The following is a 27,513-nucleotide window of genomic DNA, read 5'->3' on the forward strand; positions in this document are numbered from 1 at the left end:
GAAGCAGTAGAAAATACAAAATAATCCAATAAGAAGTCCACCTGCCACTTCACAAAATGAATAGGAAGGTAGCTGCTACTGATTTTAAGTGAAGACTAATCCTTCACCTCAAGATGCATTTGCTAAAGAAATGGTTGAATTTGTGTGTAAAATAGCAGCACTGGACTAGGCAGGGGAAAAATATGTATTACGAGAGTTTTCTGCAATGCTGTCATTTAACTTGATCACTGGAGTGATGAGTCACTGAAGGCAGATTAGTTTTTTATTTCACCTTTAGGAAATACCCAAATACCCTCGCAGGATTTTGAGGTAAAAGGAGAAGCAATGAAGTCATGATACTGCTCCTGTCTAGCAAAAAGGCAGGTTAAAATATTTTACTTTAAGAAAATATATATTATTAAAAATATTAATATAAGCTTGAAAAGGGATAGGGGGGACAGAAATAGTATAGCTTTGTTTTGTTGCTAGAAAACCAGGGGGTTTTCTTTCCTCCTTGCTGTATAATAAAGGCAAACTTTAGGGCACTTGAAAGGTATTCTCATAAGTGAGATAGAAAGCTGAGTCCAAGCTCCTCTCCTGTACTAAGGGGATAGACAAAGTGCAGCTTGCATTTTATCCACCAGATTCAGCAGCATCTTCCAGGTTTTCCAGATATTGTCAGAATCCTCAGATCCAAATGGTAAGTTGGAATTTATACATCTAATCTAAAATTTAAAAAAATCTGTGGAAGAAGTCCTCTTTTTAAAAATTAACCTTTTCAGCTGCCACCTTCTGTCAGAATATGTGGCACTCGCCATACACTAGCTCTCCCCAAAAAGTGGTTTTATTTTGCAGTTCACCTCTAATTCCAAACACTGGGAGCTGGGATTGCTGAATGCTATGGGCTAGTAAGGAGCTTAACAGCAGGAGCAACAGACCCAGGTTAAAAATTCAGTGACCAGGAACAAATGTGCCTTTTATTTCATCTCCCAGATAAAATCCTAGATACAGTTTATTGGCTTTAAACTTTTCTCATTTAGTAGAAAATTCTAAGCTTAGTGTTTCTTCTTAATCACAGCCACTTTAAAGGGGACATATATGGCTCTATAAATTAAGCTAGCACAGAAGTATTCTTTGTTTAAAAGACTTGGAAATTGTTTGACAGTTAACTATTAAATGGTATCTAAAATACCTGGAATTTCCTCTGAAGAAGTGTATGCCTCTACTGAAAATGACAAAATCAAATTTACACCACAAGTGATGGAAATGTACTGCTTGATGATCTCAAAGTTAGGAGCTAAGTATGTGTCTGAAAAATACTGAGCTAAAGTGGTTCTCCAAGGTCACACAGCAGATTAGTGGCAGAGTCATTGTCTTTTGAATGAAACAGATTTTTTATCCCACAAAACACATCAAGAGTTCAAGTATTTTCATTCACTTTGAAATGAACTGGAGACCTCTTGAAATTTTTTCACACAGAAGAACCAACGTGTGCCACACCAAGCATAGTCATTAGCCCAGTGGTTATGTATGGCACTTGTCTGTGATATTTTGACTCAAGAGTCTATCCTGGACCTAGAAAACCTTTTCTCAAAACTGACATATTCTCATAAAAAGGTTTGTTTCTTGATTTAGTGTTTTTCTGAGAAAGAATTTTGACCGGCTCTCCTCCTGACTCCTAGTTCAGTGATCTATCCAGCTGGTCACATGTCCCCCCCAGCAAATATGTACATTTCCCCTCTTTGAGGAGCAGCAAGATCTGCAGCATCTTCGAAATACTTCTGATGTACTTTTCTTCTCAAATTTTGGGTCTTGACATAAAAAGGCTGGAATGAAGGATATGGTGTTGCGCATACCCAAGTGAAGGCAGGGAGCCAACAAAATGCTGTTGTAATTACAACTGAACATTCTTGTATCATAAAACTGCAAAGAAAAAGCTATAAATCAGAGCTGGCCTGGTGGTCCCTGGCAGCAAAGCGCAGGAGATTTGAGCTCATTCCCTGAGCTAGCCAAGACCGGGATCCTCGCAGAGGCAGCTGCTCATTCCAAGGGAAGGGCATTCCTCGTGTCTCCTGAGTGATGGTCATGAAGCAGTGATTTTGGTGGGAGTCAGATCCAGCCTTCAGCCCTGCAGGAGTGATAGTCTGAAAAGTGCTGGCCATTGTGGAAAATAAAGCAACTTGAGAACTGGAGGAATTTTATCTCCAAGAGCTCTTGTGCATGTGTTTAGGAGCCTACTGCTTTCAGTGGTAGGTCTGCGCTATTGTCCAGATCCCATATTTGATCACTTGTTGTTGTATTTGAGTATGTAAGATTGTCCTTTAATTCAGGTATCTAGTTTCATGTTTCCATACACTCACTCGTGACACCAAATTCTGCTAAAACCTTTCTATGGGCATTAGAAAAAAGCAATTAAATTAAATAATACTATCCAGAATGTCTCTACTGAAGTTCCTGTCACTAATGAACATGGACTCAAACTTAATCTTCAGTTAGAAATGGGTTTTTCTTCTATCCTGGAACATTTTTCCTTTTTTTCCTTCTGGTGTCTCATGAGGATGTAGCTCTTTAAAAATCATTGATCTGTCTGGATAATTTACCAATTTCAAAAATAAGTAAGTAGCAGGAGGGTAGGAAAGTATTAAAGCTGTTAGCACTGGGCGGTTTTCTAGAGACTTTCTTTAATACAAGCTGTGTGGAGGGGTTATTTCCTGTCCCTCTGAAAGATGTGGCTTGAGCTGAGCCCACATTTATGGTTTGGGAGGGGCAAAATAAGATGATCTACTGTTGTTAAAATAAAAAATAAAAAAATCCTGAGAGTGTACAAGTGATTACAGCAAAACAAACCCCAAATTGACAGCTGCACAAATAGCACTTGTCCAGCAGTGGTAGTCAGCTAGTAGGAATGCCCAGTTTCCCATCAGATTGGTAAGAATTTATAATTAATAGCACATTTGGGGACTCTTCTGTAATGAAACTACAATTTAAACTGCTAACCTGATTATGGAGGAGGTAAAGGAGAGAGGGCAGAAATTCAGAGTCTCGCTTTGCCAAGTACATTATCTCCCTGTTGATAGCAGTACGAGACCAAACAGATAGCATTTTCCAGAATCAGCCCCTACACTGGTTTAAGAGCTGCAATCCTGAAAGGTGAAGGGCTCTTCCCCAAACAGATGTGACGCCCTTCAAGTCTGATAAACTTCCCGAAAAGATGAGAGAAATCTGTACCGCACAGGATGTGCTCAGCACATTGAGGGATTGAGTTAGTAATGTCCTTGATAATTGTGGATACCTCATTGTAGGAGTCAGTTTTTATTTAAATTTTTTTAATAGGAGTATACACATCTGTCTTTATACCCAGCAGCTTTTCTGGCCCACAAGAAGTCCTCTGTGAGTTTCCCCAACTGAGCTCAGTGGGATCTCTGTCAGCTGCAAGATTTATGTCATCTTTTTCAGTCCTGAGAACTGTTCCTTAAGCTTTTCACATCTGGATTTAATTGGAAAGACATTAAAAGACATTAAGTGTGCTGGAAAAGCATATTTTAGAGAAGATCTTTATAGACACTTCCATTAAAGGAGCTGATGGTTGTAGGTTAAAATGGGATGAGGACAAGCCATCAACAGTTAGCAAGGACAAAATTACATTACAAACTACTTCAGATGAGAAGTTCAGCCTGTAGCTCTTGGGCCTGACTCTGATCTCACTTAAATCAACTTCAATTAGGAGAAAAATACCAGTTAATGCAGTGTAAAAATACTCTGAGATCAGAATCAAAAACTTTTGCCTTTTGGAAACACTCAAATTTCTAATTACATGCCATATATGCTAAATACAATGCTCTTAGCTGTCAGTCTAGATTTGGTACTTTGTTGGACGTACATGCATGCTTGTAAAATGAGACTTGGACAATGAAGAGGGGGATTGGTTGTTAGGGCTCTGAGGGTGGAAGTATCCTTCTCCAAATGCCAATATGTGGGCCACAGGAATAGAGTTACACAGAAGCAGAGATACGATGCAATTTAGTACGTGGGCTTCATTACAGACGTTGTAATGCAAGAATCTACAGCCCTAAACTCCCCCATTGTTCCAGCTATAATGTGCTGCTTGAAGAAGCCAATAAGCAGTCCTTTGCATTAAGTGTAATCTATTGCTTTTGTCTTCAAACCAAAGTTTCTAGTCATGTCTAGGCTGATAAGCGCTTAAAATCTAAAGTAATGGTCTTGGTATGAGAGAACAAATATTCTTTCATTTTAAAATTGCCAAAACCGAGGAATCTGATATTTAGGAAATTACTGCCATGTCTAAAGCAAAGTGTATGGTCTTTAGAAATAGAAACATTTCAAGCTTTAAAGAAAAAAATTGTATTTTTGTAAAACATTGGGGGGGGAAGTACTCTTTAGAATATTTCAGCAAACCGAATTTGTTAAAGGCTCTCACCTGTCCTCTTCTCCTAAAAGGGAGTCTTTTTCTCCACTATGATGTCATAGAAAGTGTTTAGCATTAATGGGAAGGTTATAGCTTGCTGGGTAATAGTTACGGGAATGAGGCATTTGAATTAATATTGTGGCTGCAGTGTAGACTGTTTTTTTATTTTCTATCATTAAATACCTTTTTTCAGAATCTCTTTCTGTCTATCTTGGGCTACGATAAAATGCATGTAAACTAGTAAAACTGATTCTTACTTCTATTGCCTGACCTTGGGCCAACCCTTTACGTGCTCATGCACTCTCTCTTCACTTCAGTTTCCTTCTCTTTAAAAACAGAAATAATAAAACTACCTCTGGTCCTTAGTGCCATTTTGTCTCATGAAGAAGAGGATATTTGCAAGGAGGCGCAAAAAGTATTTAAACACTAGTGAGTGTGGTTTACAAGTTCAGTTTACTAAGTGGAAGAGTAACCACGCTGAAGTAAGCATTGAGTAATACTTGATAGTTTGAACTTTGTTGCATACTAATTTTGGTGTGGATCTTTGAGAATTCATAAAAATCTTTTAAAATCCAATTTTTTGACCACTCTGCATGAGCAGTTGCCTAAGAAAACCACTTAAATAACAGAATAAATGCTTATATCTTATTTAAATACAGCTCAGTTTAGAGCTCATTCATTTTGTTAAAACAGTTCTGGCTACATCTACACTACTAATACAGGTCAGAGCCCATTCCCTGGTGGGGAATGACATGGTCTTTGCCTCATTTATGTACTGCTAGTTACGTAGTGAAGGCTGTGGTAGTGATATTAAAAACAGGATGGAATGGTGGAGGTCAGACAGATGAAGAGGATTTTCTATTGCAGCATATTTTAGAAGTCACCATGAACTCTTACGCAGCCAAGAACCTCAATCCACTTATTTAAAATCAAGAAGCCAAAGTCTCCTGCAATACAGATAGGGTTAATGACAGTGGACTTGCAAATCTATGGCAGTGATGTGGAGAAATGCCTATAAATAAATAATTAAATAAACCAAATTTTTCTGAGAACACAGCTGACAAGGATATTTTCCAGCCATCAGTGATGAAAGAGACAGTGATTCATGGCCTTTCTTCCCTGCTGGTGCAGGATTTTGCTTGAGGATATACATTCCGCTCTTTTCAGTTTTAGGTTTAAAGCCATGTTTCTTAAAATCTCCTATAATTTTTATCTGCAGCTTCTCAACCATGCTTGATTGTTGTCTCGATTGCATGATTTAAACCTCTACCTACCCATACAATAATTGGCCATCTAAATGCTCTCATTTGGAAGTCTCTAATTATTGAAAGCACCTATATTACTTAGATGTCTACCTCCTTCTGAAAGGTAATGTTTAAGTAGCTTTTGTCTGAGGATACAAGATTAGAAGCAAGATTAATTTAAGATTAATTGCTGTCTGGTGAAATTCTGTTGTATATATGTAGTGTAAAAGCTTGGAAATTTAATTTTAAAATATTTTTCTTCAGGTTCATAAGTAAGCTGTGATGATGCATGATTCTTTCTGTCTTTGTTCTTTAAATTGTAACAATTGAAGAAAAAATATGAAGTTTTGAATTTAGAAATAAATTTACTCTAAAAGAACTTCCAGATTTCTAGACCAGAACTGAAGAATATACACTGAAAATGTACTGAAATTATCTGACAAAAGAGGCTTGATTAGGATTTATTTTAACTGCTGATACTTTCACACCTCGCTTCACTGTTAGAGGACGTAGACACACCTCAGTAGATACTGGCATTGAACCTGAAAGCTCTTTTGAGATGTTCATGAAGAAGTGCCAGCTCACTGGTTTCCCGCATAGATTGCCACGGAGGCAAAAGTTAGCATTTTGGTAGTACTTGAAAATGTTGCCTCTCACAGTTGAGAATATGTGAAGAGGGAGGAGTCTGAGAAGATACAGATTTAAGAACAGTCCCGTACAGTCTGAGTCCCATACAGATCTTTTAGCAATCCTTTCCTCTCTTATTCCCACCCACAAATAAGAACGCAACCTAAACTTGGCAACCAGACTAGCCTCTCTATGCTGGATTAATCTCTTACATTAGTGTTAAATTCATTAAGTTTGACTTTCAGTATTATTTATCAAATACTCTTCATACAAAAGCATACCTTTTAATTATTTTAAAAATTAGGTGCTTTTCAGCATGGTTTTCTCTCTTTCTGACTAGAAAATCTTGTATCACCATTAAAGCAATAGAACTGTCGCACCCCAGATGATCATGCAGCTCTTTCTTGGGCTTTGAGAGAATGCTTTGCCATTCATTACTCCTGGAATTATTGTATAGTCCCAAGAATGGCAGTCAGATTTCTAGTGTGATGGCTCACATGTGAAAATAAGCCATGCCTAATTGACTTTCTCTACTGTTAACTCAAGCAGTCCCTTTACTCCATCCACTCCTTGGAATATTGAGAGGCATGGAGGAACAAGTACATGTATGTGATAAAACTAGGTGGAAGAAGGTGACATGCATGCTGTTGTTGATGGGACCTCTGCTTAATATATTGGAAAAATTGTTCAAGAACAGTTAATCCTTACTTTAGGATTACCCTCAAAAAGCTGGCAAGGTTAGGCTGTACGTGGATTGTGTGTCATTTAAATTCTGGCTGCATGAGTTGCCTGGGGGTAGCATTAACTATTACATGGGACTTGTTCTAAGCTACATCTGTGAATCATCATTCTTTGTTTGAAGATAGTGGACTTCTATCCTCCAAGCTCCTCTTGACAGATGCAATCAGTAGCCTTAATTGTAGTGCCGAAACCAGGACAGGTGACTATGCCTTTGTGCAGAGATTAATCAGTTTGGAAAGCACTGTTTCCATGTAAACTGCATGAGTTAATCAGATTATAACCCTATGTTTTTCGTGCATATCATAAACTGTGTGGGGAAAGGGCTTAAAGTCATTTAATTAAGGTTTACATTGTGCAGTGTGAAAAGCCCTTCTGAATTTAATTTTTAAACAGGTGTTAACATTGGTTCACATGAAATCTAATCAACTGGGGAGAACGGCACATTGTGAGGAAAGTGGCGAAAACTCCTAGCAGAAGTTATTGCTTGTGATATAGTAAATTCATTTACAACAGAAGCTGTCGGAAAAGGGATTTGTTTGCAATACCCATCACCTAGTTTTTGTTTAGCTTGTATGTAGCCAACCTGGTAAATCCAAGAGAATTAAATGGGTATGTTAAGGAGTCAAATTTTAGCTACTTTGTGTGTATGAATGTAAGTCTACACAAGCAAATATATCTTCCCTTTGTGCATTTCTGTATGCATGCAGTTTTGGGTGTGGACAAGTTAAAGCCAGGTGGAAGCTTGGTCAAAAATTTCTTCATCAAGAGAAACCAAAAGTAATCACCAAGAACAATGATTTTGAGTATATACAAATTTAAATAGTTGCTCAGCTTTGGGACACTAAGTCCTCAAACTCACCTCTACAGCTGTGATATTGTTGGGGTTTTTTCAATAGCCTTTAAATGTGAAATTTAAATCCAGATATTAAAAAGTCATGAAGTGCATCTCATTACTAATGCAGACAGCTTTGCTGCAATGTTATTGCACAGATGAGATTGCCTCTTGAGGGCTCAATTGTCAGGGAGAGGGGAAGAACCTCCCTGATTTGGGGAGCATTTTTTGTCTTGGCTTAGGAAAAAAATGAACGTTGATTGTTTGTGAATACACTTGCTACCAGTTTTGTTCATGCATTAACTCTGCTGTTGTCTAGCCTTCTGGCTTGCAAGTGAAATCGAGGACTAGAGTTAGATCTGTCTATCATTTTAACCTGGCGTGCAAGCATTTTCTCAAGCCTAAACACCATCAGAGCCTGAGACTTGTTCATGTATATGGCATGTGGCTACAGGCAGTATGACCACAATAAGTCGTTTGACTCTGCAAACTCAACCTTGAACTAAGACCCAGCTACTAAAGACAGTAAAATCTTGTCCTTCGTGACCGGCTCTGGACCCTGACTTAGTTCAGTTTTGCAGCGTAACTATTTCTGCCCATAATTTTATGTCTTCAGAAAACACTGATTAAGGCCAGGCTGAATATGGTTTTTTATGTACTTAGAAAACTGATGTTAGGAGACATATCACCAGTAAACTAACAGTATCAAGCAGTGTGTTTATTAGGATTGTCTCAGACCTCCTTGGTAAAGTCAACTGGAAGGGCCACAGAGAACAACAAACTTTTACAATTTTCAGCTTCATGGAATAATCTGAAATGTAATATAGATTTAAGAGGAAAAACACAAACTACATACTGTGCTAAAACAAACATGTGGAAATTTTATTGTGAGGATGTGGTCTTAAATGCACATGGGCTAGTGTAGTGCCTGTCTGCTGTTCTTGCTAAAAGAATGATCTAATGTTACTAGATTGTCATTATAAGACGCTTAATCCCCAGAGTGAGAAACAGGAAGAATATTCACAAGTTTCAATGCTATTTACTAATTGCCAATTGACTTGAGGAAAGCTAAAAAATGACTGGAAACATCCATCCCCATCCTGATACACACACATACTAATAATGGAAATGGCAGCCAAGACAAACAGCTAGTAGTGCGGTGCATCCTGTTGGCATCGTATTTTTGGCACTGTTGTAGCTACACAGAAAACAAGTGATACAAGAAATGTGTAAGGACATCTGTTCTGTAACCTATGGGGCTTCACTCACAAAACAGTTGTAAAATCTTCTGGGGGAGAGAAAAATTTCTCTATATCTGTGCAGATGCTCTATTGTAAGAAAAATATCAATGGAAGGAAGTGTTGAGCCTTTAAAAGAGGAAATTGTTCACCAGATTCACTGTCAAATGTTCCATTCTTTTCTTTCCTTTTCATTTAACCTAAGTTATCTGCCATTCACAAGTTATATTTAAGCCAAATGGTGTAAATCTGTCGGGACTAATAGAATTGAATCATGGATTAAATTAGCCCGGTGTCTGCTTGTAACTCTTCTTCGCTGCAGATTACTTGGGCTCTGTGTCACTCTGCTGACTATTCAGGTCACAGCCTCTCAGCTACCAGCTTCCTTCCTGAATCCAGCATCTTCATGTCTGTCTAGGAGCTCTCTCTACCATTCATCTACTGCCCTTCAGTTACATCCTATGAATGGACATTTGAAAAAGGAAAGAAACTTTCCCAAAATTCAAATGTTGTTGCAAAAGTTGGGATATAAATAGTTAGGCTTCCCCCATAGGTATCTTACGGAGAGAGAGACGTGGTTCCATGAAAAAGAAATCAGATCTCATATAAACTTGGAACACTTTAGGAAACTGGAAGATAAAGAGGGACTGTGAGATGTAGGAGGTTGGTGAAGGAAAGTTTAGCTCTGGGAGCTGGAAGCAGCTGAGACCCCTGGTGGGAGAGCATTTAGGAGCAGGAAAAAGTAGGGGCCTGGGCAGGGGGAGATTTGTGAAGAAGTAGAAGTGATCACCTCTGCCGTAAAAGAAGTCAGAGCTCTGGGGTGGATAGCAGGGAGGGGAAGACCAGGGGCACTGGAGTGGCTTGGGAAAGATGTGGGACTGAGGCAGAAGATGTGGGGAGTGGGGACTCAGTAGTGAGAAGCATGAGCTTTTGAAGAGATCGTCAGCTTCCAGAGCAGCAAAGGTGAGAAGCCTAGCAATGAGGGACGGTGTAAAGGGCTGGATCTTCAACAGTGCTCACACAAACACCCTGACATCTCTACTTGGAAGATCAAGGATATAGGTACAGGACCGCTTTCCTGCTGCTTCCCCCCTCCGATATTTGGTTTCAGAAATACAATAGATCTGAGATCTTATCTTTTATATCACATTTCAGTTTGGGAAGGGCATGGCTTGAAGAAGGGTGAGATGGAGAAATGAAGCTGCACCACATTACAAGCATTAGGATTTGGATGTTGTGTTGGTATTAAACATGCTTATCATTAAACACCTTGAATCATACCTTTATTTTATATGTTTCCTCTAATTGTTCCATATTTACTTCCTTGACACCCGTATAGTAATGATCCATGCTTATAGGCAAAGAGTTCATTGTTTTATATTGTAGTACTTCTCCCCTTGCTGTTAGAAGAGAAGAGATGCCCTTGCGATCTGTTTCTATTGAGATAGTGGCTAATATTGCTCCAGGAATTTCCAAAGCAGTTTTTCTGGAAAGTAACCCTGAAAGTTGCTCTGTAATTTATGTCGTATGCCTTGCAATAGCCAGTTCTATAGGTAAAACAGTAGTAAGTAACAGATGTACTCATATTCAGAGCAATTCTAGAAAGGAATTAGGAAGTTTGGGTTGGTCTAATTAATCTTTTGATGATTTGAGGATTTCAGTGACCACTGATCAAGATCAGACTGTTCTGCATATCATACGATCAACCTGTGATCTAATCTTGAATGAAATATTACTTGACTCTACTTCTTACCGACTATGATCAGGGCCTTTTCCTCCAAGCCACTGTACAAACAAATAGCCTGAACAAATAGTTCTTCCACAACAAGTTTACAATCCACACATCAGACTCAGAAGCTAAGAATGGATATAAAAAAGTAAACAAGGTAGGTTCAAAAACAGATGAGGTAGCAGTTAAATTGTGTAGGAGGAGCAGATGTCTCAGCTTCCTTCTCTCCTTGCAGTGCTACCTGGTAATGGTTTTTTAATTACCATACATAAGACAAAAGGAGATCCTGATTGTTTTGCTAATGTGTATCAGGAAAAATGGATATGAGAAGACAGGAGATTCTTGTGTGCCAGTCCCCACCCATTGAATTGCTTGGTTTTCGTAGTTGCTAACCCATGACCAACTAAAGTAAAATAGAGAAGCAGTCCTGTGCAAGGAAGCACAGGAGCTCGAATCGCCCCACTTCCTCACATGATGAGTAGTGCTTGCATTGTGATGAAAAGGACCCCAGGGAGAGGAGGAGAAGAGAGAAATTGGGATGAAGAAATGTGTCGGGTTATTGGAACAAACAGAGAAGTTGAGAGGAGAGTAGATGAAAACCCTTGTGGCCACTGGGAGAAATTATCTGGGTTGAACAGTGATTTTGCTGTGCAGTCAAGATCAAGGATGGAAAGGCAGATGGTGATTAGAGCTTATAGGTGTTGAGAATGCACGACTAAAACTACAAGGGACACTATGAGGTGGTAGAGAAAGAGCTGTCATAAAAAATGCAAATATATAAAAATGTCAAGAAAACCAGAAGAAATGAGGAAAGGGAGAATTCATTCACTGGGGAACTCAATGGGTGATAAAAGTGAAAGATCCTGTAATGGGAAGAGTTGTTATTGAGGTGAAGCTGAGGCTCAGCCCTTAGCCAGAGCATGGAAAAAGGGTAAAAAGAAATATGCAGGCAGCAGAGATTTTAGGATGAAGGGGAAAATTATGTCAATGGATGGGAAGAAGGAGCAATTAGAGAGCAGGTTAGTTGTCAGATAGAGGATGCCCAGAACACATGGTAAAGGTGGAGTGGATGGGTAAGTAACAGTGATAATCTGAGGTTTACCAAGACACTTTATAGAATGTTTAGCTTTTTATTTGTTTACTAGGGCATACAACATAAAACTTCACAGACTAGAAAGATTCCACCTTCATGCATTATGGGTGGGAGTACCTTGTACAGCTTTCTGAAGCTTTAGCAGCTAGTCATTACTATAGACAAATCTGGGATACGTGGTCTTTTACTTTAGGGCAGCCTGGCAATTTTTGTGCTGTTATTCATCTCACCAAAATACACATTGTCTAATAATATTTAAGTTGTATAAACATACCTTTCAAGCGAAGGAGCTGTTGAGAGAATCCAGGCAAAGGATTAGTACGAAAGCAAATCTAGTACTTCATTACAATGGCAGCTCCTGTTCCGGACAGAGTCCGTGCTCTCCGAGAGGAATGGGAAATGAATATATAGCCATGGATTCTTTCTGTACCAACAATTAAGAAGAGAGTAACTTCCAATTTTCTAAACAGCAGTCGTTGCCTCACTGTGAAGAACAGTGCCATAGGGCCCGCAGTCAGTTCCAGTGCTTGAGATGTTACCTTAGGTGACAGTGTCTGTGAAAAGTTACTTTTTTTTTTCCCCTGTGATTAGTCTGAATGCATCTTAGGTGAGAGTGATTAAAGAGAAAAATCCGTTTTTCAGTTCTGGTTTACATTTCACCTTCAAGACAGAACTGACCTCAACTGTTTTATTGTGCTGGGTGTGTTTTCAGAGTCAGCCACGTGGTGTCTGAGAGTTTCATAATCAACCTTTGCTAAATTAATTACAAAAAACAATTTGTCTTTTACCAAAGCAGTTAGGGGGGAGAGAAGAACAATTTTGAGTCCTAAAGCAGGACTCATGAAGATGAGAGAGAAGCTGGTCAATAAAGAATGCACTTGTGCAGAAAAATGTCAGCTGAAAATTGATCATTCTTCTATTGCTGATGCTTCGTGATCATCCCGTGTTTGCTCACCCAGTTTAGCACACTTCATTACCTATGTATAAGACATCAGTCTGCTGCGTTGTTCGAGATCCCACCTTGGAGCGTCGGTAATGTCCTGCTGACCCTCTTCCTGTTGCTCACACCTTCTGCAATCATCTACAAGACAAGAGTTTGTCCGTAGGAGCTCCGGAAAGCGTGGGCTCTAGGAAAGCACATGGGGAAGCTGGAGAGACTTTACAGGCCAGAGAGGCAAGAATCCTAAAAGTATATCATGTTCTTCATGTAGGTGATGAAGATTGTGTTAACATAAATGGAAGTCACTCATATACCCAGGAAGAAGAAGATATCCTCAGGACAGAAACCCATGCACAAGCACAGCTGTTTATCATGGAGCTGCTATGTACCCGTTCTGTCAGCTCTGTAGCCTAAATGGCTTCAATATACGGGAAATTATTTAAATCTAGAATATCAAAATACACACCTTCCTTCATTTGGTGTTAATACAGTTGTGTCAGTGGGTTTTTTGACAACTCATTTTTTCTTTAGGCAGCGTTAAGTGCCTTGAAACAGTTTTCAGAACAAGGACTGGATCCAGTGGAAGGGGCTATGAAAGTTGAAAACGGATCACATGAAAAGTAAGTACCATTTAAATCCTCTGCATTTTAATGCCTGTGTGGCGTGGTAGATAAGAAATGTTAATTAAGAGCTTAGTTGCCCTCTTAAACCTGTGCAAACTATTTCCTCTGGAATTTACGTACAGTTTGTGACAATTTGAGAGGATAAACAAGATTTCAGGTTTAGCGTTACTGATAATGTTTACTAATGAGCTATGAGACAGTCAGTCGTCCTGTGGAAATCCTAAAGAAAAGGATTTTCTTTTCATTGTATGGATGCTGTGTAAGTAGCATAACATGATTTTTGTCAAATGTGCTGTAGCACATGATATTGGCTGTAAATAAGGATAGCTATCTGCCAATAAGTCCTTAGGTCTGCAAGATGAATTTTACCCGAGAATTTAAAAGTTAAAATTTCTTTCAGGTCTTAAAAAACTCTTATATGGAATATTAGCTTTAAGTAGTAGACAATAGAACCACGTTTCACACTGGGTTTTCAATTATTTAAGAAAGTGGGATTGCCTGTCCAGTATAGATTTTTTTTCCAGCTGCTAGTCTGTTTACGTAAGAAGGTAGTCTTGTGTTACTAAATAAATTAGGAAGTAATAGAATAAAAGAAAGAAGACTAAAAGTGGTATTTGGAATTTTCAATAGATATATTGTGGCTATTTATAAACTAATTTAATCAGAAACATTTTTCCATATGATCTCATCAGCATAGTATTTGAACATAAATATTGTTGTTTCACTTTAAAATGTTACCTTCCACAGTGACCTTTGAATCTCATGTGCCATCTGGTAATAAACATGTCTTAAAGATGTGCAACCCTGGACCTTACCACTCTTGTTAATGTATTAATCTTTCAGACAAGTCAAGCATCTGGGAGAGAAAGCAGACAATAAACAGACTAACTCAGGCACCATTGCTCAGGACTGCAAGGATTCAAAGGCTGTCGTCTAGGAGCTTCCCAGCACCCACGGCTGCCACTGCATCCTTATAAACCTGTCAACACGCAATAGGGTGTATGTGTACAAGGAAATGAATGACTAATACCATTATTTGAGTCTTATGTGAAGACAACACTATTCTAACACAAGAGATAGTATACATGGTACTGTTTATTCAACTGTGGAAAAAAATAAAATTGAACATTTCCCTTAGAACTCGAGATCAGAGCATAACTCAATTGCCCAGAGGCAGAAGAAGTCTGATCATGTTACTGGAGGTTAAAATAACAACTAATTAACAAAAAGTGTTAGAAAAAAAAAGGGAAACTTTAAAATTGATTAATATTGAGGAAAACAAGTCAGCATTGGTTCAGTTATACAATTTTTTCATAGTGTAGTTTTAAGTTCAGCTTACTGTTTTTTAAATAATGCTTGAATATTTTAAAATTAACCAATGACAGTGCTGTGAGAATTGTAGTTGTTGTCTTCATATATAGTCATACAGCTTATCTTTTTATGCAGACAATATGCATTCTTCATTCTATATGAATATGTATGACTTTAAGATGCACTACTCAGAGTTGTATGCAAACAGAAGTTTAAATCATGACAAGTATTTGCTTAACATGAACAGATGTTAGTTATGATCAGTCTCGATATACTCCAGGAAAAAAGCAGATATGGTATTTGATTTTCCTTGCCATAATCAATGAAAGAGGCGTCTTGCCTCCAAGCGACATTTTCCCCTTCAATTCTGCTCTCTGTTGTGTGAAGCACATCTACACCCCATTCTGTGTGTTGTATCAGCCCACCGTTTGCATCAACTGAGTGTTTTTAATCTCTGCATTCGGACCAAGAGCAAAAGGTAAGACTGCAACATTATCAAGCCAAGGATGGAAAACTTGATGTAAAGATCATTCTTTTGTGAAAGGAGTGGCAGCAGAGATAAGACCTGTGGCTGCTCTGTACCAGCATATTTCTTTTAAGTGTGTGGCCAAATGCAGTAAAACCACATCAGTTCATGTGTACAATGACAGTGTCGTCTCTTTCTTTATCATTCACAGGTAGACAACTAAGAGAATGAAGTGAAAAATACCCAATTACAAACTAAAGAATGACTGGCTACCCTGCCAAAGCCAGGGTTCAACCTACCTTTCCCCATGCCACCGCCTTCTACAAACTTACTGTATTAGACCAGTCATCCTGGCATTTAAGTCATTTATTTATACAAAATACAGATATTTTATTTTATGTAAGCCTAATGCAGTAAACACATAAAGCTTCTCCAAACTGCATAACTGTCACGACAACATTGCACAAGATTCTAGAAGCATGTAAACCAGGGATCACAACCCAAGTGACTCATGCAGGAAAGCAGACAAACAGCAATGTAAGGAAATGGTGCAAGGTATGGTGGCATTGATTCACCTCTGGGACAGGCTTTCAGGGTAACATGCATCATGCTCTTACAGAATCAGTGGTCACTAAAAATTTGGAGTCCTTTTTTCTACTTTGTGTTTCTCATGGTATGATTCACTCTTTCCCCAGCAGATGAGGAGCCTTTGTGCTAAAAGTTTGCAGTTTTCTAGGGTCTGACTCCATAAAAGAGTCAGGAACAAGCTGAACCTTTCAGTTCCCACAGAACTGGGAAATTTCCAGAGGCATTTGGCAGCTGGCAGACTCAAGTTATTCAGGCAGCAGCATACAAAAATAATTAGCTCTTGCACACCATCTTTCTCAGGGATATGTTACCTGCCTAACTGGCAACCGGAGCAGAAATTCTACTGCTCCTTCACTTCAGCAGCCAGCTCAGAGAGCTCAGAAACAGACTCAGTCTGTTCTTTAGCAATACCTGCCAGTATGCAGAATACAAATGGCATTACTGTCCCCTCCCACGGAGAACAAGAACAAAAGGAAGAGGCAAACCCATCCCTTGACAACTCTGTCCTAAGGCCAAGAGTCTGAGCTTACTGGGGAGAATGTGACAAGGAGACTGGCAGTATGGTTTCCCTGGCATTAACAGAACTTCCGTGGTGTGTTCCCTGTCCCGTCACTATAGAGAAACCCTTTGTACTGGTTTGCTCAGAAGCTCAAGGTACAGCTTGATACTTGGTGCCATTCTCTAGGCACAGCCACAAAAATGTGCCCAATAAAATTCAGATTAGTTGCTTTGTTGCAGGTGGCCTCTGCATTGAGTGCCAGGCTTGCTCCAGTGCATGTGGAGAACAGCAAAGTGATGCTCCCCTCACTCTAAATGAGCAAATTGTAACCAAATGCATGCAAGCAGCTGTCTAGGCCCAAGATGGCTCATTCAGCCCCTCCAATCAAGACAACAGTAAAGAAAGATCATCTCTATGAAACTGTTATCATCTCAGGTCCTCTTGCTGGTCAGCAGCATGCCTGATTCTGACGCTGACAAAAAACAAGACAAGTAACTGAGTTGGGGGGCTCACTCTTTTTTCTGAAAACTATAGAAACATGGAGTAGATTGGGGGAGGAGGGTCACATAGTAGCAGGATTTCTAACTATTTTCCAAATGCGGGATTGACTAATAATTGTCGTAATCACAAGTCAGAATGTTCTGTGCAGCCTGAGGTAAAGTGCACACAGATGGCAGTTTTAAAGCACCTCCCAAGCCACAGGTTAAAAGCCTCACCGAAGAGGCTCCAACGAAGGCTAAGACAGAGATTTTCCTGGCATAAATCTGAAAAAAGAGTTCCTGCTCCCTACAGGTACAGATGGGATCACAGAGACCTCAGTATGGAGCTCATTAAGATACCACACCTGAACTCCATGATGTCATTTTGGTGTCACTAAGACACTCCAAGGCTCCTGTCTCAATGAAGAGGTTTCAGTCTGTCCACCTGCATATCATGCATGAGAAATTTCTCAATTTCTCCTGCAGTATTCACACACACATATACAGAAATGCACTTTAAATGTAGTTTGGCATTAACACTAGCAACCTCCCAAGAGCCCGAGGAAAATTCTTGCACCAGAGATGTTGCAGCAGCCAGTGGACTTGTCTCTGATCTTCAGTCTTGTTGGTTCACAGCTGTTCCTCTTAGTTCCTCAGCTGGCAGCATCTGAAAGCTGCTGGGGAGGGCTTAAGTCCAATGATCTCAAACCCACTTTATTTTCCTTCAGTAACCTGATTTTTTTTCTGATTTTGCTTCCTAAAATTAGATAAGAGTTTGTAAATAGGGGCACATGGAACAGAGCAAACTGTATATTTAGTTTTGTTTAATAATTAGCTAATAATGGACATTGGAAGAGTATAAATATGTTTGAATGTTATTATTAGTTCTAAAAGGGTTGAGTTTACTTTTCTGACAGCAGTTAATATTTATTTTTATTTTTATTTTTATTTTTTAGATTATACCTTCTTTGAGGTAGAGACTTTGTCAAACTTCTGTTTGCAAAGCACCGAGAATAGTTTAGTTCCCTGTTTAGCACGCATCCCACAATCCTGGATCTCAGAGCATTTTCAAAGATAAGTAAATGCCATATTTTACAGATGTGGGTCTCAGGTGCAAACTGGTGCTTAGGAATAAGGCAGGAATAAGGAACAAGGCTTAGGATAGGCAGTCTGCCTATCTAGCAGACTACTGAGGACACTGCGGTGAACACTGTGTTCAACTCTTTAAGGACTCAGAACCCAAATTGTCATCAGTTCTGAACCTATAACACTCATTAATCGGGAGGAATTACGCTAAAGAGAAAATAGGACCCTCAGGTATCCTCTCAGAAAATCTTCTCAACACCTTCTGGGGATCAATGAACTAAGAACTTGCACGGGAAAAGGCACATCACTGAGTGAATGGGGTATCTGATACAACTCAAAGGACGAGAATTTGCAAGGTTTATTTTATATCTGAGTAATCATCTCCAGTTGTACACCGGCCTGTCAACAACTCAACACACTCTGGAAGTTTCTGTTCTCGCATTGACACATGTAGGACTGATTTCCAAAGGGACAGATGTACTGCTTCCAACGAATGCAAAACGCAGCAGCATCGGGGCAGTAGAGCTGGAGAAGAGGGTGCAGATTTCTGACATCCTAGCATTCACCTTCCATTTACAGTGAAGCTGAATTTACCCCCTCAGCTAGAGTCCCCACTGCATTCAGGAAAGAATTATGCCAGCATATAATTTCCCCTGATCGAGGTCATAGTCATAGGATTTAAAAGATTTAGCACTCATCAGCAGTATTTTTAAAGGGTCTTTGGATAACGAGTAGAGAGGAACCTCAGGAGCTCTTGTTCCCTCTGCCGTCTCTCCCCTCTGAAGCATGAGGAAAGGGCTGAGCCACAACAGATTTTAAAAATCAGTAGGGGAGTAGTCAGGATGAATGACTGCAGGAATATGGAATCTCCTCCTCCTTGGCCTGAAATGACAATGAAATCGAATCCTTCCTAAAGTGTATGCAAAGCCCTTGATCTCTCTGACAGTGCTCTAATACATGCATTTTATTGGTGGGTGGCTGCTTGTTGTTATTCTCATCTCTCTGGCCTGCTCCAATTCCCCATGAAACAGCAGAAAGTTTCCCATTTCCTGCAGCGAGAGTTGAGCAAAAATTTTAAGCTGGATTTGTTTTCCAGTTAAGAGGCAGAGGGTTGGTTTTTTGTTTGTTTGTTTCAAAACTCTATGTAAAAAAAAATACACTTGGTAAAATCTCTTTATCCTCTCCCAGAAACATCCAGCATTTCCCCACTCGCAGTTGTACCCTATAAGCGGGTAAGATTTTCTTTGCTCAAATAAGAATGGCCTTTGCAACCCCTGAGAAAAATCAGCAGAGAGTGGAAGGTTATTTTTAATGATGGTGAAGAGAGGGACTATGTCAGAGCCCTGAAGACAACATTGCACGATGATTTTGTGTGCTTTGGGGGGACATCGTTCTGTGACCGGTGGGAACAGATAGTGACTGTCCTTCACCAGCCTTCCAGCTCAAACATGGCAAATTATCTGCACTGAGCAATAGTGTTCGGCACGTGTATTTGGCGTAGCTCCCCAAGGACACCTCCAGAAGAGCTGGAAGGAGAGAAGCATGTCCTGAGTAACAGCTTGCTCTGCCTTTCCCTCCCCACAGCCGATGAACCTCAAGCTGAAGGGGTAAGGTACCATCAGGATGAGGCACAGGGAAACGCGGCTTGCCCTCTGGGTATTTACCTCTCGTGCAGGTCCCTTTCTGTTTGTAACTGCATTCCTGAGGCGTGATATGAGCTGAGCAAGTGTGTACGTCGGTAGATGAGACGTGTATGAAGTGTTTTGGTGGTATGATTTCTATTATTCCACATGAATGGCACTGGCTTTCGTTTTTGATCATACAGCTTGTTATTTGCTTTATGCAGTTAGTCATGGTTGGCTGTGCACTTTTGTGCTTGGTGTTTTAACTCCATAGCACTTCAGTACAAAGGAAATCTAAAAAACAACAATGAAAATGTTTCTAATCTGTTCTTAATTAAATAGACCTCAATAATTGATTTATGAGAAGAGGGAAAGCAAAACAGAGTGAAATATAACTGAAAATATAACTTATTTAAGTGCCAAACTTTCCTTTATTTACGATAACCAGGATCTAGGGGAGCCTGCACACCCATGAAGTTTTACCCAACAGCACACAATAAATGAGAGGAAAATTAACCTGGATAAAACAGTTTATGCCTCTCACTACAATATAATATTAAAAGTAACTTTGTATATTAAAACAGATCACCTAAGCCTGCTTATTTACTTTTGTTTGTGATTATATGTGCAGCATAGATTTTCTTTTCTATAAGCCACTGGTACCTGTTAAAAATATTCAAGGGTAATAATAATAAAGTCAATGTAGTCTAACTCCCTGTTTTAAAATGGCCGGTTTCCACCCCCTGCCCCACTCCTAATTCACTGTAGTTGAACTAGGCTGGAGATAGATTTGGGGTTTTTTTTATTTATTTAGGTTTGAAGCTAGGAGGTCTTCACATGTGGTTCAAAGCAAAGAAGACATATTTAAATATGGTAGGGAAAAAGAAATCAAAATGTGACATCTGTCTGTGGTGCAAAAATTGAATTACCTATTGCATAAAATATACCTGATTTTTTTGAAAGTGAAAGACTGAGCTCCATCCAGGCTCTGCTGAAGACAGGAGATGTTTGTCCATTGACTTCAATAGAACTTGAATTTAATCCAATATTGTACCCCCAAGCCATGTAGCTAGCTAGGTCAAATATAAGTGTGATAACCCACGTACTTAAACTGAACTTTCTTGCCTTGTATTATCATAAAATGACAATTTATTGCAAACTGAACTTGACTTCCTCTAATATAGAAACAAAATGTAAAGTAAAAGACGTACAGAATTTTCTTCTTGTCAAGGAAGATGTACCAGCACAGTAACTATACTCCGACCAGCTTTTACACACAGCCTTATTAACCAAGTCCCCAGTTGTCATATCACTAGGGTTACTGGTGATTGAAAGTTCAATCCCAATGATAACTCGTAAAGTTGGGAATTGTTTACAGATGCACTAGAAATAGTGTAGGTAGGTATCTGGTAAGCAGAGACTACAGTTTCCATGTATGATACATGGTAGGAGTAAACAATTAAATGAGCACAGAAAAGAAATATTTCCTTACAAAAGAAAAGTCACCAGGCCTAAGGCTGTGCAGTCAATTTATGCAGCTCACTTCAGCAAAGCTACTCTTATTATTGTGAAATATTTGTTTCATGTGATCAACATAGCGCAGAGAAAGATGTTGCTACTATTTCAATGTTTCTTCTAACTCATAGACAAAATAACCCAGGGCCAGAATGTTAATAGCACTGACCTAGTTAAAATATACCAGAAAGGATGAGAGTTTCTGATGTCTTCTGAAAATCTGATCCCAACTGGGCACAATTATCTTGAATATCACCTTTGGAGTCATTTTGAAACTGCTTTTGAAATACCAGCAGATTTATCAGCCTTTTGTGGACGCCTACAAAGTGGCTTGTTGAGGAGGAAGGACACTGTCAAGGCCTTGATACCCTCATGTACAAAATTTTGCGGCAGATTTTGCAGGCATCTGAAGGTAAGCGCAGGAGAATTCTGTCCCTTCCCTCTGCATCAGTTGTACTCTTCACTGCTGCATTTGCACAAGAGCTGATGCAAAAGTTTCCACACAAATTTCAAAAAGATTGTGAAAACATTTTCATGAAACAAAAGTTTTTGTGAAAACAGAGACTTAATAACTTCCATGATTTTTTTTTTTGCTATTTTCTTTTAAATTTTGGTTTACCAAAAAACCCTAACAAACCCTGCCCAAATAAATCACAGTTTGCTTTCTTTCTACAAACAGAAGTCCTTCACATGTTGTTTCAGTTGAAGAATAAACACAAAATAGTTTTGCAAAATCTGGAAAAAGGGACAGTGCTGGCTTTTTTGAATGGAGTTAAACATTTTTAATATATATAATATATTTTATATATCATTATATATGCATACTGTGTATATTATATATACTTGTGTGTTTCTCTGTGTGTGAATGGATTCAAACTACATGTATTTGTGTATATATATCTGTGTACATTTTAATATATGTATACAAATGATCTATCTGCCAATTTGAAAACAGAATGCTATTTTAAGAAGCACCCACATTCTAGATACACAAATGTTTAAGTGCCTTACTTGGGGGCAAACTAGGTATGGAAAAATCTCTGTGCACCCCAGACCTAGCACAAAATGTCTTAAAGTCCACAGACAAAGCAGAAGATTGCCCATGTAAATCTCCGTTTCTGGGCATGTTCAGAAGCACTTTGATCTTAGCCACATGAACTATTTCCTGCTCCAGACACTTTGGGACTCTGAAGCTGGATGCTCCCTTTCTCCCAAGGAGAGGATACCCTATCCTGTAGACGTTCAGGGATTCTTACCAGTTTGGGCAAGATACAAATTAGTGGTGAAGGAGGAACTCCTGCCAACAAAAATCTGCTTTTTACTCAGTAGCTAAGACTGGAGATTAACTTCTTCCCCTGCCCTTAGTTCAGAGAATGCCCTGAGCCACCAGGCTGTAGTCTCTCCTGAAGCAGGGTGTCACCCATCTCTCCAGCTGGTCCTCTTCCCTTTGGGCAGATCTATTCAGTATCCAATAAATCAGTGAGAAAGGAAAAGGATTCCTATTACCCTGGTGCTTAGGGAGCCTGGTGTTCCAAGTTTTTTTCCTTAAAATAGTGAAATATCAATATTAGCTAGTCAAGAGGAAGTTATTCATGTTCACTTTTGTACTCTCTGAACCACTGAATATTAAATTATTCTATACAAAATGGAATGGTTTCCATGGAGATGGAAAGTAGCCCAGTGACTTCCATGTTTTGGTGGCTAAAGCATTCTTTGAAGGTGGAAAAGTATATTCTACCTGCTAATCAAAGACATTGTCAGTGCAACAAAAATTCATAGTAATCTCACCCTGTGCATCGAAGAATTCAGTCTGGTCTGCAAAAGCATGTGGAAAGTACAGCAGTTGAATATGATGTATGTATGCCACCCTGCCCAAAAGGAAACAGAAGTCTTCTTACTGAGAAGGAATACCTTCCTTCATGACTACTGCACTTGACTGATGAACTTCCTTTTGAGCAACAGTAATGTAAGCCCTAGAAAGGTATGAATGACCATGACATACTCAGTATCTTTACAGAAAGGCTCATTCTTATGGATTCTTGGAATCAGAAACCATCTATTGCATCTGAAGTCAAGAGGGAACTATGTTCTAACAAGTACCTTAGGTTTATTTTCCTTCTTAATCATATTAAAAAAGGGGGTCTTTTGCTTTTCTCTTTAATCCAGAAGTTGTATTGTAATATCACATAGAGCTCCAAGCTTCTGTGGCCTCCCAGCTCTGTTTTTGCTTGCATATTTGCTTTCCCTGGTTTAATCTTTTATTTTTGTTTGATAACTTGGATCCATTCAGATTCATTCTGTCATATTTCGGAGAGAAAAGAGTATAACAAAATTTAAGAACAAAAAGGGTGAGTGCATTGGAAATAAAATTAGCAGTTTTATTTTATTGCTTAAGGCCGTCACCAAGGAACAATTTGTGCAACATTGCTGAAAGCCAAAGAAATCTTAACACAAAAAGAGTCAATAGTTTGATAAAACCCAGACCTCCTGTGTTATGCAATTAAAGGTTAGACAGGGTGATAAGAGCTTTAATTTACCTTTGGGAGATATTCATCAGATTTTGGATTAACTTAAAATATGCTTCCTGTGCATTTCTTGCCAGGTGAAGGTCCTTCAATGTTTCCTCTGGTGCAGAGGAAGAGAGAACACTTTCCCAAAGTGAGGTGAACTCCACAAACCCAGATACGCTATCAGGAGGCTTTCTCCAAACTCCATAATTCTGTGATTTTTCTTCTAGCGGCCAGGAAAGCCAGTGGTGCGAATTCCCATATGTGCTAGTCTGATGTGAGTTCTGTTATTATTAATTATTTACACAGCACCGTGCGTGTGCATGATTCTTTATAGGCAAAAGATAATATCCCCCAAGAGCTTGCAAACCAAATGGCCCAGTGGTACAAACGCCTCTTTAGCTTTCCTAGGACGTACTACCTGGAATAATCCACCGATGTCAGTGGGCTACTTAGGCGCTGCTAAGTGCTCTGCTGGGTAGGAAGTGTTTGCAGGATTAGGCTGTAGTTAAACCATGAAGTGATCATGGGTGATGAGGGAAGGGAGGGCGAGTGTTCCAGCAAGAAGATCACGCTGTCGCTTTGGTTATAACGAAGGTGTCAAGGGGTTAGGGCATTTTTAATGTTTTATGTTATTTGTGATCCTGTTACCAAGAAGGAAAAGCTCAGCTTTATAGGCCACACGGAAGAAGTGAGCTGCTGAGGAGGAAGACTTGCTTTGAGCGGGGGAAGAGGCACAGCCTGTTACATGAGGAAGAGGACTCCAGAGGTAAGGAGGAATGTGCAAGAAGAGACGCTGACCATATGCTCGGAGAGTCTCCATCCTCTGCTGCAGCTAGCACGTGTCCACTACATCCTTGAGAGCTTTCTTTTTTTAATTGAGGGCATTTTCAGAAGTTTCCCAGTACATTTCCAGCTCTTGGCAAGACCCAGACACATCTGTGACATTTAGCTGATAGCCTCCTTAGTGAAGGGAAGGTTGCCAATGAATCCTTGTGCAACTGTTTATGCTACAAACCAAAGCATACAACTGCCAGTTTCACTCTTACAACACAGAGAGCATTTTTCCTCCTTAATTGAAAGTGTGGAACACAACAGAGCCTTTAAATACCGAGAAAACAACCAGCTGAAACAAGTAGTAAGAGAGACATCAAGGATGACAGGCAGTAGGCCCTCTGCCCAGTGAGACACACAGGCAGGGCATGCTCTATTTTTAAAAGCAACCTACAGACTTTAGGAAGAATATAGGATTTGGGGGGCAGGGGAGGGATTGTTCCAGGATTGCAAAGCACTTCAGAGAAATACATCCATGGGGAAGGGATGCTGCCATCAGAGTAAAGGCACAGACTAGCTATGGGGTTGGGTTGAGGCCCCAGAGAAAGCCAGCAGTAGCAGAGAGGGCCGAGTCGCTTGCCTGGTCTCAGTGGAAATCTTCCCTGGGAGACTTCTTCAGGGGAAGACTTTTGCACAGAAATGTGGGACTGTCGCTCTGTGGGCACAAGCCCACAGCAGAAATGGGGCGAGCAGCAGACTGGAGCATCAGCACTTCCACCCCACCAAGGGCTGTATGAATGGACCAAACGGCTGGAGAAAAACTCTGCCTTTGTGGGCATAGTGTAGGAGCCTGTAAACTCACTGCAGTTTTGCTTTTCTGACAGCTCCAAGAGTTAAAATCTGGGAGAAAACAATTTTAATTATGAAAGTAACAAAATGACGGAAATTAGCAGGGAAACTCAAACAGTAGCTTTCAGCCACTTTCTGCAGCAAGAATATTTTGAGTTTTCAGGATTTTGTGGGAACCGAATGGGTGCCACAATGGTTCTATGAACTGAGAGACACCTCGCCCCTACACTTGGAGGGTGAGGATGGCACTTGCACAGAAACAGACGTCACCAACCCTCACTTTGCTGAATCCCCCCCCAACTTAATCTCTCTCTGATTTGTGAGACTCTTCTCTTTCCTGAGCTAGCCTGCGATACGTGACTAAATTCGTTTCCATACATTTTTTAAAGTTTTTAAATAATTCTGACAGATCACAAAGAGCACTGGAAGCAAACAGATACGTGTAGGCAGATCCATAGATTATGAAACTTAGATACTCTAAATTTTCTCTGCCCTTTTTGGTGTTTAACCTTTTCCAGACAGTATTACTGTTTTCTCTTACAAGTTTCGCATTTTTTAACCTGAATTTTTATACTTTATTAGTAATATGCTTTGAATTCTACATAAAAAGAACTGGTGATGTAAACAGCCAGATCTTCCTGACTGACAAATCTTTTACATATGACAAATATAAAACTAACCAAGAGATGGTCTGGTTCTGAGCTTGTTTTCCGTACCATACAGACAGTTTTTGATGTAAGAACCCCGTATATATTTACTCAGTGCATCTGACACTTGAGATCAGGCTTTTATTGGTACAAGGTACTCCAGACTGTCAGTCACAGTGAAATGAGCCATTGTCCTCACAGATAATTAGCATGCCTCTCCCCTCGTAAAGGCATGTTTTCAAAGTTGCTTCTGACCTCCAGCATGAATGGCGTCACACATACTTTAGCTGTAATGCATGCAAAATAACATTAGATGCACAACCAAGAAGCACTCACGCTCTCTCCTGCTTGCAGTCAAAGACAGGGCTGATGCTTCACAGGTCTAAGTGGTGGCTCCTAGTACTCGCTGACCCTCAACAGGCAGCTCTCAGTAGTATGTAGGTGCTTGACATGCTTGAATCAACGCTGACCCAGTCTAGTATTTCATCAGTTGTGACCAGGTCCTCTGTAATGGAGTGGAGTGGAGGGTCCAGAAAGATTAAAAGGGATGCAGTAGCTCTGAGTGAGGAAGGGAATGGTCCTTCCAACTCAGCAGATGGCTGTGGTGCTCCTGCCAACAGCCCTGGGAGCATCACAGCCCCATGACACAGTCAGCAGCCAAGGGGAAAATTCACAGGGAACGACTGTCCTCACCTTCTTCCTTCTGACCCTTGAGAATAAATGTGACACGGGACATCACCTTAGACCAGGCAAATGCAGCCTCTGACTGTGTTTCAGGTTCTCTTAACATCACTGCCAGACTGCAGCTACAGAATTTTACATTAGCTTTTGTACTGAATTGCCAACAGAAATCCCAGGAGATTTGGTCTCAAAAGTATACTTAAAGAGGGAATATTGTCTGGATGTAATTTAGCTGCCATTGCCTAGCAATTCCATAGATCCCTTTGACTTGTGACATTAAATATATGGAGCAAGCACATGAATAGATTAACATACATGGTCCTATAATTAGCTATGTTATTAAATTTGCTAAGTAGTTGGGGGGAAAGGGGCTTGTTTGCCATCTGTTTAAAAAGTATCTCTCTTTCCACTGAAATCTGGATATAAAAAAACCCAGACATGTGGGCATGACTGCCTTACATACATTACTGGGATTATTTCCCTTGAGTTAACCAAAGACAAGCATGATTCATATATCAGTAGAATGTTGTGCAAAAATGTGCATAGCATTTTTTCACATAATGTTCCTTTTCCTTCCCATTGTAAATTATGAATCATGTAAACATCATGAATTACAGAGTTTTGTTGGTCTGGGGTTTTTATTTTTTCACCGTGACCCTAAAAACTATGTAATGGAAGAATAATTATACCAGGCAGTATGGTAAATTCTTCCATGAAAATTATTTTTTAATCCTACTCTTGTCGCTATGTAATCACATAGTCATTTGCTTCAATTTCCCTAGAAAACTTGCAATAACCAAACTATGATTTTAGAACCCAGATACACACACACGTACACATTCCCACTGACTTTGAGTAGAAAGCATGTTTGTATAGGAAGAAGGAAAAATTGGCACTGGTTAGAAAAGAGATCCATATTAAATATTTAATCATTAGCCTCAGTTATGTGGAAATTGTCTTAAAAATGTGAAGACAAGTGTGCTGCATTCTAAATAGCTTAGAGTAAGACCCTAATTC

At 39.6% G+C, this 27,513-nt stretch overlaps 1 protein-coding gene across 2 annotated transcripts in view; it reads left to right on the top strand.

The window, feature by feature from the left end:
* Positions 1-15,427, top strand: part of STAU2 (staufen double-stranded RNA binding protein 2) — a 173,003-nt gene extending 157,576 nt beyond the window's left edge. For both annotated transcript variants that reach the window (XM_050890762.1, XM_050890763.1), the window contains 2 exons: positions 13,381-13,469; positions 14,316-15,427. In XM_050890762.1, the coding sequence (XP_050746719.1) occupies positions 13,381-13,469; positions 14,316-14,409 (183 nt within the window). In that variant the 3' untranslated portion in view covers positions 14,410-15,427. The remainder of the gene's footprint in view (positions 1-13,380; positions 13,470-14,315) is intronic.
* The last annotated feature ends 12,086 nt before the right edge of the window (positions 15,428-27,513 follow it).

Source organism: Gymnogyps californianus, chromosome 2 (genome assembly GCF_018139145.2).
Source record: "Gymnogyps californianus isolate 813 chromosome 2, ASM1813914v2, whole genome shotgun sequence".
NCBI classification, from domain to species: Eukaryota; Metazoa; Chordata; class Aves; order Accipitriformes; family Cathartidae; genus Gymnogyps; species Gymnogyps californianus.